General features: G+C 48.5%; 1 protein-coding gene and 1 long non-coding RNA gene across 5 annotated transcripts; both read left to right on the top strand.

The window, feature by feature from the left end:
• Window positions 1-832: 832 nt before the first annotated feature.
• Window positions 833-1,954, top strand: LOC131519401 (uncharacterized). Of its 3 annotated transcripts, XR_009265612.1 has the most exons (4): window positions 833-896; window positions 1,011-1,035; window positions 1,436-1,458; window positions 1,734-1,954. It is a non-coding gene; the product is annotated as an uncharacterized LOC131519401 (long non-coding RNA). The 3 variants fall into 3 exon arrangements; XR_009265611.1 differs by lacking the exon at window positions 833-896 and having other exon boundaries at window positions 903-1,035; XR_009265613.1 differs by lacking the exons at window positions 833-896; window positions 1,011-1,035 and adding an exon at window positions 1,181-1,202.
• A 593-nt stretch (window positions 1,955-2,547) lies between these two features.
• ZC3H10 (zinc finger CCCH-type containing 10) lies at window positions 2,548-8,353 on the top strand. Of its 2 annotated transcripts, none has more exons than XM_058742407.1 (3): window positions 2,548-2,628; window positions 3,403-3,466; window positions 4,892-8,353. In XM_058742407.1, the coding sequence occupies exon 3, from the start codon at window positions 4,947-4,949 to the stop codon at window positions 6,252-6,254; it is 1,308 nt and encodes a 435-aa protein (XP_058598390.1). In that variant the 5' UTR covers window positions 2,548-2,628; window positions 3,403-3,466; window positions 4,892-4,946; the 3' UTR covers window positions 6,255-8,353. The 2 variants fall into 2 exon arrangements, with proteins under 2 accessions (XP_058598390.1, XP_058598391.1); XM_058742408.1 differs by lacking the exon at window positions 2,548-2,628 and adding an exon at window positions 2,630-3,054.
• The last annotated feature ends 2,282 nt before the right edge of the window (window positions 8,354-10,635 follow it).

Genomic DNA, 10,635 nt, shown 5'->3' with positions numbered 1-10,635 from the left:
CTTAACTCCTAAGTAGAGGCAGAATCACTGAAGTATTTTTCTTTTTTTAATGTTTATTTATTTATTTTTGAGAGAGAGACAGAGCATGAGTGGGGCCGGGGCAGAGAGAGGGAGGACACGGAATCCAAAGCAGGCTCCAAGCTCTGAGCTGTCAGCACAGACCCGGTCGCGGACTCGAACTCACAGACTGAGAGATCATGACTTGAGCCGAAGTCGGACATTTAACCGACTGAGCCACTCAGGCGCCCTGAAGTATTTTTCGAACAAGATGTACTGAGCCAGAAATCTTGTGGCATTCAGCCTCATGTATCGTGGGGGGAAAGACTATAGCTGAGAGAGAAAAAGCGTTCATCTAAGTAACAAAGCTCTCTTCGTAGTATGACGGCTTTCTCAACTCCCCACTTACACGTTCTGGAATATTAACCCTTCGTAAGTTACGAGATAGAATCTCCCTGCAGCAATTTAAAAATAAACCAGTAAAACAAATTAGGAATTTTTGTATAGACCGCAGGTAACCATAGTAAAATGGAGGGTGCAGCCAGGAAACTGCAACTCCCATGAAGCAGCGAGAGGGAAAGCGGAAGTCGCTATCGTTTGCTTGTCGGCACCTCTCGGACCCACATTGGAAATATGTGCTCACGCTGAAACAACACAATATCTTCATAATAAAACTGAGGGGAGGGGGATTTTGTAACTCAAATTCAAAACGTCTTCCCAGAGAACTCCTAATTCAATCAATCTGCCACCTGAGACGAGCTGAATGCCATTGTTACTCTTCTTAGGCAGCCCCGCCCCTGGAGGGAAAAGTGAGATAACGGAAATGACGACACAGCTCCCTGTTAAATAGCTGTAGGCGGGCCTCTGGCGCTCTCTCCGCCTTAGCGCCATCTTCTTGGGTGAGTGTTGGGGCTGTTTGTGTTTGTATTCTGTGCTCAATCCATTAACATCTGATCTCTGCACTTGCCATCATTACACGAAACTAACTGTAGCTTTTTTCTCTTTACCTGTAGAAACCTCTCCGCCATGAGAGCTAAGGTAAGCAGTCCTTGGCAGTAAGCTGAGGCAGTAGAGATTAGTGATGGGGGGGCGGGGGACAACTAGGCAAGGGAAGTCCGCCATGGTTCCCGAGCCGCTGGGTTCTCAAGGGTGCCCAAGAGCTAGTGGAAGAGGAAGGCTAATTTGGGGAGAAGCAAAAGAGGTGGGTAAGTACTGTGGGCACAAAGGGCGGGAGTAGAAGAGCGCACGCGGGATTCATATCTATTTTGGCGGGTGAGGGTGGGAGTCCAAATTATTGCTGGGTTTACTGTGACTATACCTACATAGTTGGTCAAGAACCTGCCAGGTTCTAAATAATGCCCTTCACATCTCTGCCCAGATCTCTTATTAAAACTAATCTCTTGTTTTATTCTCTGCCTCTGGCTGTGATGGGTTGCAGTGGAGGAAGAAGCGAATGCGCAGGTATGTTGAGACTTGACCGGCCAACACAGGAAGAGGGAAATGTAGCGTGCCTTGGACAAAACTTGGAACGTTTGGTTTAGAAATCTGAAAGAACTTGAGGTGAAAATGTTATAAGCATTGACTTGCATAGTCGGGGATTGAACGCAGGATAGTAGAACTGAAGTACTTGTCCGTTTTGCCACCCCATGTATTAATTAGATGCACATTTAAGATGGGAGGGAAAGACTGAACTCGGGTTTGTGGGCAGGAGATGTATTCCCGTGTCTGCTTTTCAGGCTGAAGCGTAAAAGAAGAAAGATGAGGCAGAGGTCCAAGTAAACCGCTAGCTTGTGCACCCATGGAGCCACAGGAGCAGAAATAAGGAAAGCCAGAGGCCAGGGACGCTGGTACCAATTGTTGGACTGCATGCCTACTTTCTAGAGCTTGATTCAGTGGATCTAGAACATCCATCGCCATCTGATCGCAACGACCACCTTTGAGAGACTCGCCTTGTTCATATCAGAAGTCCCTTTTGGTCCGTTGCTCTGGACCTGTGACTTTCGGGACTAATTCTGTTTTCATGTGTGGCTGAATGTAACAACGTATACAATAAATCTTCTCTTCTGCTGTCTTAGCTGAAGAAAAAAATGGTTTTGTCTGTTACGTGGTTTTTATTGGCTGGGGATTTTCTGTCAGTGCAGTAAGTAGGGCCTCTTGAACACCCACGCTGTAGAGCGTCGAGCGCGCTACATAGGCTACAGCCCGGGGTGTGACTCCCGTTCCTGGCCGACATTTGGTCCCCAAGCCCTTGGAGTCGGTAGATGCTGGGTGGCCCTTAACTTCCCAGAAAGGGTGTAGTATAAGCGAGGGGATAGGTTTGAAGGCGGTTCGCGGCCAAGTTAGGGGCAAACGGCACTGCTGCCCGAACTCTTACCTAAGCCTAAGTTACTAAGTTCCGCTTTTGAGGCGCTACTGTGCTGTTGCGTTCGGTTGCTATGGTGACACCCAAAGCTTGCTGGGAACTTCCTGCGGCTAGTCGCACTAGTACTTCGCACACCATAGAGTAGTTCCGGGTCTGGTGGCTAGAGCGTCATTTCTTCCGCAGGAAGCGGAAGGGCAATAGGGTAGGCGGCTCTTTGTCGAAGCTAGAGGACCGGCAGGCGGCAGCAGCAACTACGGCGGCGGCGGCAGGTGAGGGAGGCGGGAGACTTAGGTGGAGGCCGCGCCCGGAGGGGAGGAGTCGGGGCCGGCCCAGCAGCTGGGCTCGGCTGGGCTACACAAGGCCCCCCAGGACCGAGCTGGTTCTTTCTCATGCCCCAGGGCCGAGCCCTTTTTCTGACTGACCCTGCTTCGCGAGCAAACGCCAGCTCCGTGACGTCACAGCCCTGCCCATCCCCGCAGCTTGATGTCACCTGGAGTCCCCCCTTTCCGCTTCACTTGTGCTCCCTTAGTGTCCTTTTCGCCTGGTCCACGGCTGAGCGCGGGTCGCACTGCACAGAACCTAGCAAGCTGGAAGACTTGCTGCATAAAACTCTTAGGACTTCTTTTCCAAACTCTGGGGTGTTGAGAAGCGTCATAATCACCGCCCCCAAGTCTACTCAGCCATCCCATTGCCCTGTCAGTCGCTGCTCTTGCACGACTCCGCATTCGGAGTTAACTAGCCTCAACCCTAGGCCGGGCTCTGATCCCCACATCTTCCTTCATCTTGAGGCAGAGTACCCCTCCCCCTTTGTTCACTCAGGGCTGGTTTTCCAACCCATCCTCCTAGGCTCCCAGATTAGTTCTATATTCTTACTTTTCTTGCCGACAGTTCCCTTTGATAGGTGAAATTCAGTTTGAACTCAGAGGGAATCTTGGAAGTGCCCAGAGCTCTTGCCATTTTGTCAGACTTCTTTATTGTAACAAACATAGTCCTCTGTTCCTACCCTTCTCCCACCAAGACTCTGTTTGTTTTTTCCTGTTCAGAACCCAGCAGTGATGTGGAGGTGGAGACCCACAGGAGCCCCGGACTTCACCTGAGCTACCTCAGGTATCGAACAATCCCGGAAGAATTGGGTGGGGAGGAGTATCAAAGCTGATTATCTGCCTCTGGTGGGAGTTGCAGCATGGTTCAAGCTTAGATAGATGGTATTTATTTTTCCCTTTAAGTAAAAGTTTGTATCTTCTTTTTTACTACTCTTCTTTCTTGATTGTTTCTATTTGGGGACTACATGCCTTTGGAGGAAAAGGATCCTTCTCCTTTTACAGATTCTTCTGTAACTCTGGTCTCTCATCTGGTTGGTTCATTTTAGGGACCTCTGAAGGCAAATTCAAGCCAGTAGGGAAGGTGCTTGGGGGGAAATGAAGACCAAAGAAACCAGGAAAGATTTCCTTATACTCTAGGGGAAGCAATATGAAGTTTTCCTATATGAACAGCAGGGGGAGCCTGGTCACTGCTTAGGAAAGGCTTATGAGGTCAAACACGTGGTGGCAGGGACTCCCAGTCTTCTTGGGGGTGGGGAGAGGGGAGGGCTAGAACCAGGGCAGTGGACTGACATTCCAGAGCTCTCTTGGGAAAGAGGAGACTTAAAAAGCTTTTATAGAGCCTATAAATAAAGAGGATCTTTATGGGGTGAGGAATGGTGTGGTTTGATGTCAGTGGTATCTTCTAATGGGGAATAGGAGGGGGCTGTAGAATGGGAAAAGAACGGTCACTTGTTCCTGTGAAATTAACTCCTTCCTCCCACCTTGACCTTACTACAAATGTTTTTGTCCTTTGGGGGTGTATAAGTGGAGATCCCAGCTGTAGAACTCCCCCCTCTCCCCGAAATGGAGTGGAGGGAGCTGACCACACTGGTGTTGACAGCAGAGGTGAGCTGGGAGAGAATACTAAAAAATGATAGGTTTAGGAACTGCCATCAAGCTGGTGACACCAGTCTCTTTACTTAGGATTTCCTGGGGTCTAGAGTGCCCTCACCTGAGATCCCACGGAAGAGGGGTTAAGGGAAGTTTTGTCTGCAGTGTCCCATTATCCACAGCCCTAGTAAGCTCACCAGCCCATCTTGGCCACTTCCCAATCTCCTCCTAACCTACTGAGACACTGAGACAGCAGTTTTAATTTCACTTTCTCAACTTTAATAAGGTCAGCTCAGAAGGGGAAATAAAACCCAACACTGTTTTCTCCTTGCCCCTTCCTTGGCCTGTCATCATTAGTGAGATGAAGTGGCTTCACCCCAGCTCCCTCCTCCATTAGTCAGGCTAGTGTGAATCATTCTGACCCAACCAGGTGCACGAGGGCCTGGGAGGGACTTCTGACAAGCCAGCCAATCCAGCCAGAATTCTCATCCCTTAGATTTTCCATCTCCAAAGCCATTGCCTGTCTGGCCTGCCTCTTGCTGGACTGCCTGCTCTGTAGCTGAGAAGAGTGTGGCCTCTCTGGAAGACACCTGTTTGACACAGTTCTTCTCTTTCCTAGCGGTCACCAAGGGTGGCAAGAAGAGGAAGAAAGCCCTGAGTTGGGGGGGACCAGAATGCCTGACCGGGACAGCTATGCCAACGGCACCGGGAACAGCGGTGGAGGCCCTGGAGGAGGTGGCAGCGAGGAGACCAGTGGGGCAGGGGCAGGCAGTGGCGGGGCCAGCTCAGATGCCATCTGTAGAGACTTCTTGAGGAATGTATGCAAGCGAGGCAAGCGTTGCCGCTATCGTCATCCAGACATGAGTGAGGTATCCAACTTGGGGGTGAGCAAAAATGAGTTCATCTTCTGCCATGACTTCCAGAACAAGGAGTGTAGCCGCCCAAACTGCCGATTCATCCATGGCTCCAAGGAGGATGAAGATGGTTATAAGAAGACAGGAGAGCTTCCCCCTCGGCTGAGGCAGAAAGTGGCAGCCGGCCTGGGCCTTTCACCAGCTGACTTGCCGAATGGCAAAGAGGAGGTCCCTATCTGCCGTGACTTTCTCAAGGGTGACTGCCAGAGAGGAGCCAAGTGCAAGTTTCGCCACCTGCAGCGCGATTTTGAGTTTGATGCTCGAGGTGGAGGAGGCACTGGTGGTGGTGGTGCAACAGGCCCAGTCCCCCCAGGACGACGTCACGACCTCTATGATATCTATGACCTCCCTGACAGGGGCTTTGAGGACCATGAGCCAGGCCCCAAGCGCCGGCGAGGTGGATGCTGCCCCCCAGATGGCCCCCATTTTGAATCCTATGAATATAGCTTGGCTCCACCCCGAGGGGTGGAGTGCAGACTGCTGGAGGAGGAGAATGCCATGCTCAGGAAGCGGGTGGAGGAGCTTAAGAAGCAGGTCAGCAACCTGCTGGCCACCAATGAGGTACTGTTGGAACAAAATGCCCAGTTCCGCAATCAGGCCAAGGTCATGACCCTGAGCTCTACTGCACCAGCAACTGAGCAGACTCTGGCCCCCACTGTGGGCACTGTTGCCACTTTTAACCATGGCATTGCCCAGACTCACACTACTCTCAGCAGCCAGGCTCTACAGCCTCGCCCTGTATCCCAGCAAGAACTGGTGGCCCCCACTGGAGCTCCAGCTGCTCCCCCAACTAATGCTGCACCTCCTGCTGCTCCACCACCCCCACCCCCACACTTGAACCCAGAGATCACGCCATTGTCAGCTGCTCTGGCTCAAACAATTGCCCAGGGAATGGCACCCCCACCTGTCTCCATGGCTCCTGTGGCTGTATCTGTGGCTCCTGTGGCCCCAGTGGCTGTATCGATGGCCCAACCCTTGGCAGGAATCACAATGAGCCACACCACCACTCCCATGGTGACTTACCCCATCGCTTCCCAGAGCATGCGTATCACAGCCATGCCACACTGATGGGGCTAATGGACACTCCCCTGGTATAGCCTCCCAGGGCTGGGGTCGAGGGGCCCTTACCCACTCGCCTAGCCCTCCCAGGCCCTGTCTGAAGGGCTCACTCAAGAACTAGGACAAGAGACTACAAGGAGTTTGCTTCTGAGAAAGGGTTGGGCTGGTCTGTTTTCTCTCACCTCCCTTTTATGAGGGTCCTCTTGTCCATCTTCCTTCAAGCCTCACAGAGGGGGCTTTCATAGGAGTGCAGACTGAAGCCAGCAGAGAGGAAGGACTGACTGAGGGGCCGTATGTACCCTGATGGGAAGATGGGGACATCCCTTGTCTTGTCCTCTCTTCTGCATAGCACAGGTTCCAGCACTGGCTTTGGAAGGAAAAAAAAAAAAACCCTGCCCAGAGGGAAAGCCAGGAGAGATTGGGAAGTGGGTGGCCAGGAGAGAAGGCCTAATAGGAGCCTTCAGACAATTGGGGGTCTAGTTGAGTTGGAGAATACAGGAAACTGTTCCTGGGCCCAAGGGAAGGTGGGGACCATAGTACTCCAGTCCGAAGACTAGGGGAGCATTCATTACCTTGGCTTGGCTTGGAAATCCATAGGGCAGGGCCCACCACTTTCCAAAGAAATAAAAAAAGAATTATTTTTAACAAATGGAGGCAGTGAAAACTTGCTTAGATAAACTGTGTGGAAGATGAGAGCAGTAAATATATCTCATGCCAAAATGGGATAAAGACCCCACCCTCACACAGCTTGGATAAGGTTGGGCAGAGGCCAGGTGAAGGGTAGGGACCCAGAGCAAAATTAAACAGCGCTTTGTGGGGTAAAAGCATTGGAGCCACCTAGTCTAGTTTAAAAATAGTCCCATCTGTTGCTGGTTTCTATCTGCATGATACTATTCCCAGGATACCTTAGTAACCAGGGCTCCTGGGGTCATTTAGGGGGGCAGGTACTAAGGAGGGGTGGATGTGCTGGGAAATGGGAATGGGATATGTATTGACAGATCCCTTATTCAAACAGCAGGGCAGGTGGCAGTTGCTCTCTGAGTGGTTGATGACAGTTAATGCCCCTCTTACCCCATCCCTTCCTCAGTTACCAATGCCTTAAGCCTTCAAGGCTTGGGAGGTGCTGGGAAAAGGAAAGTTCTCCTGGGGACACAAACCTCAGGGTTCATTTCTTCCCTTTGCCTCCATATGGAACCACAGAGGTTTTAAATCCAATTAAGAGTCCATAAGGCCAGGGACCCCAGTAGCCAAACCTCAGTTCCTCCTCAGCTCGTAGTTGATGTAGGGGAAACAACTCAGGTATCTAGTCTGATGAGACAGTGGATTTGGGATACAGAACGTGGTTCTGAGTTGTGCTTCCCCCATCATATCTGCTGCTACCTCTTGTTTTGTCTGGTTGATCACTCAGGTTACACCTGGGGTTGGAGATGGTGTGCTCAGTCAAGGCTGGTCACAAAAAAAAAAAAGAAAAGGCCTAAAGACTAGAAGTGGTCAAATACTGAGATATTGTGTGTGGACTCTAGAAACCACACATTGATAAGCTTAATGTTGATTTTTCTGGCACAGTTCTGGATTATTAAAAGAGATGGTTTATGAGTATTTAGAGACAAATGTGATGATAGATACCAACATGAGTTCATCCCAGCCAAATCCTGACTATTTTCTTTTTGCCAAGTATCTCTAAAGAGGTAGATTTGGGAAACTGTAAACATTGTATCTTCTTGATTAACATATGCCAGCCAAAGACTGCCAGGAATACACCTGTAGTCAAACAAATTGGGTTTAATGCTCACTGCAGTTATGGAGAGTGTGCCATGGGACCCATGCCTAGCAAAGGGACATTAGAAAGGACTTTTAGGACTTGGGACTATGGTTAAGTGATTTGGGGGAAGGTTCAAGGAAGTGGGGCTTGGTTCCACTGGGTGCTGTCAGGGAAGCAGGGATAGTTCTGTGATTGGGTATCTTAACTAGGAAAAGAGCAGACTAGAGTGAAGCTGAAATTGGTAATAAAGCAGCAGTCACCCATTAGTTGGGAGAAGGGGATGTTTGCTATTTCATGACTTGCACACCGACCTTGTTTTGTGTTTAAACAAAATTGTGAAGTGTGATCTTGGTTTTTTTGCCTCACTTCATCACAGTCACTGAGTGCCATTGTGTGATGTTGGTGTTTCATGAGATTGTGTCCAGTAGGAGAACATCATTTCCTAGCTGTGAGCCCAGGTCAGCCCTTAACAACCCGAAGCCCAGCATTGCCAGGCCTGTCCCCAGATGGCAGGGCTGCTTTGCTCTTCCTCATCTGCTAAGTCATTGCAGATAAGAGAATAATTATGGGTCAGTTAATGGTAGAGTTTGGCAGAGTCAAAACTCAACATCTTTGTGTAGTAAATGTTGATTAGCACATTTTGTTAGAGAAACTTCTGGTCTCTAGTGATACACTCAAGGGCTGTGTTTTATTTAAAAAATTTATATAAAAATATGAAAAGCCCTGTTACCAACATTAACACACGGAAATACCAAGTAAACCTGAAAGTGCTGTAACTTGGATTGACTGAATTAACCCAAGAGGTCAGTTTGGATCAATTTCGATTGACCCTCTCCCTAAAAAATTGCTTGAGCCTATCTGAGAAAGAACTGCAGAGAACTACATTAGCAATAATTCACATGAAAACAACACAGGACTTCAATTGGTTACAAAAAAATTAAACTCTTAGTCCTATAGTATGTCAATCCATAAATACTAAGAGCCTGCTATGTTCTAAGCACCTTCTGAGGAGCTCCAAAAGGGTAAGAGAACCATAGTAATACATTGTAAATATAACAGTTCTACCACGTCTTTTTGAGTGAAACCACTCTTAAAGGATTGTGTGTTCTAAGTGTAATTTTCAAAGAGGCCCATTGATAAATCAGTGGGGATAGAAAAAAAAAACCTGACGAGACTGAGGGGAAACCTAATAGATGTCTTCAAATATTTGAAGGCTCTCCAATGGAGAAAAGGTCCTGTCTTGCCGCATAGGAAATAAATAGGGAGTTCTAGAATAATAGCTAACATTTACTGAGTACTTAATAATATAAGCCAAGGCACTGTGCTAGGCACTTTACATGCAATTTCTCTTTGACACAATGGGTACTGTTATACAACCCAGTTTGCAGAGGAGAAAGGCTTAATGAGAGTAAGCTGCCCAGGGTTCTGCAACTACTAAGGAATGGAGCCAGGCATTCAGGCAGACTCCAGACTTGGCATAAAAAAGTTCTAATGATAGACCGACTTTGCAGTAACTTTTGAGGAATAATAGAGGAAATTACCTCAAATCCTGTTGCCCCTTCCATCTTGGAGAGAGGGCAAGGACTAGGTTACCACATCTAATCCTCTCCCTCCCTGAGGATGTTAATGAAGTTTACATATTAAATGCAGATTGCAAATCCAGGAAGTTTGGGTATTCTCACTTAGACACTTCCTCGAACAAATGGCCATGCTTTCTCCTGTTACAGAGTTACTGCTTATCACCACCAGGTGGCACCTGGGCTGCAGAATTGTCTACTGGCAGGGACCCACCCTGTTTACTTGTTCTGGTGCCTGCATTGCAGCTGCAGCTCCTATGCCTCCTGGGCCTCAGCTGGGAAGAGACCTTCCTGAGGATTAGCTTTCATCTTCCATAGACTGTCTTTGGTAGAAGGGTCTGATGATCTAGATGGGGTGAGAAAGCAGAGAAGCTTGGAAAGAAACTCCATAGGTCACCCTCTCACCCCCCAGCCTAAGTGACCTGCTCCTCCTACTCTAGTGCTTGGCAAAATTCAGTTTACAGAGAGATTTCCCTCCAAGGAGGCTCATCCATTTTCCTGCTGTATTCTGCATAGTGAGCAGGTCACTCTTACCTCTTCCAGATTCCATGAGCTCCTTCCTACCTGCCTTACCTCTGAGAACACGGAAGATGTAAAAGGCAGAAAGTTGTTCCTTACAGTTCTGCACACTGAATGAAGCACTCTAGATACTGTTTAGCCTCAGGGAAGTAGAGAAGGGGAAGTCAGAAAATTTAAGATTAAGGGGGTTAAACAGAGTTGATGAAACAGTCTGATAGAATCTATGCCCTGCAGAGCCAGATAATATTTATCTGCTGCAGATCTAGTCTCTCCCCACCAATCAACCCTACTTTTCCTGTTGCTTCAAACAATAACACAACAAGCTCCACACATACTGCATTAAAAGATAATCATTTTATGACCAATTCTTCCCTCCTGAGCTTCCAATTAGTCTAGTTTCTAAGTCCAGTTAACTAGTAACAGTAGTCATCATCAATGTACCCTGCGCTTTTCCCTTCCTACACGTACACTATACAACATGGAATTGCATTAGTTCTACATGTGACTGTATTCCGAACTTTCCTTCCAACTC

This window comes from Neofelis nebulosa, chromosome 8, assembly GCF_028018385.1.
Source record: "Neofelis nebulosa isolate mNeoNeb1 chromosome 8, mNeoNeb1.pri, whole genome shotgun sequence".
NCBI lineage: Eukaryota > Metazoa > Chordata > Mammalia > Carnivora > Felidae > Neofelis > Neofelis nebulosa.
This window is presented reverse-complemented; position numbering and strand designations above follow the sequence as displayed.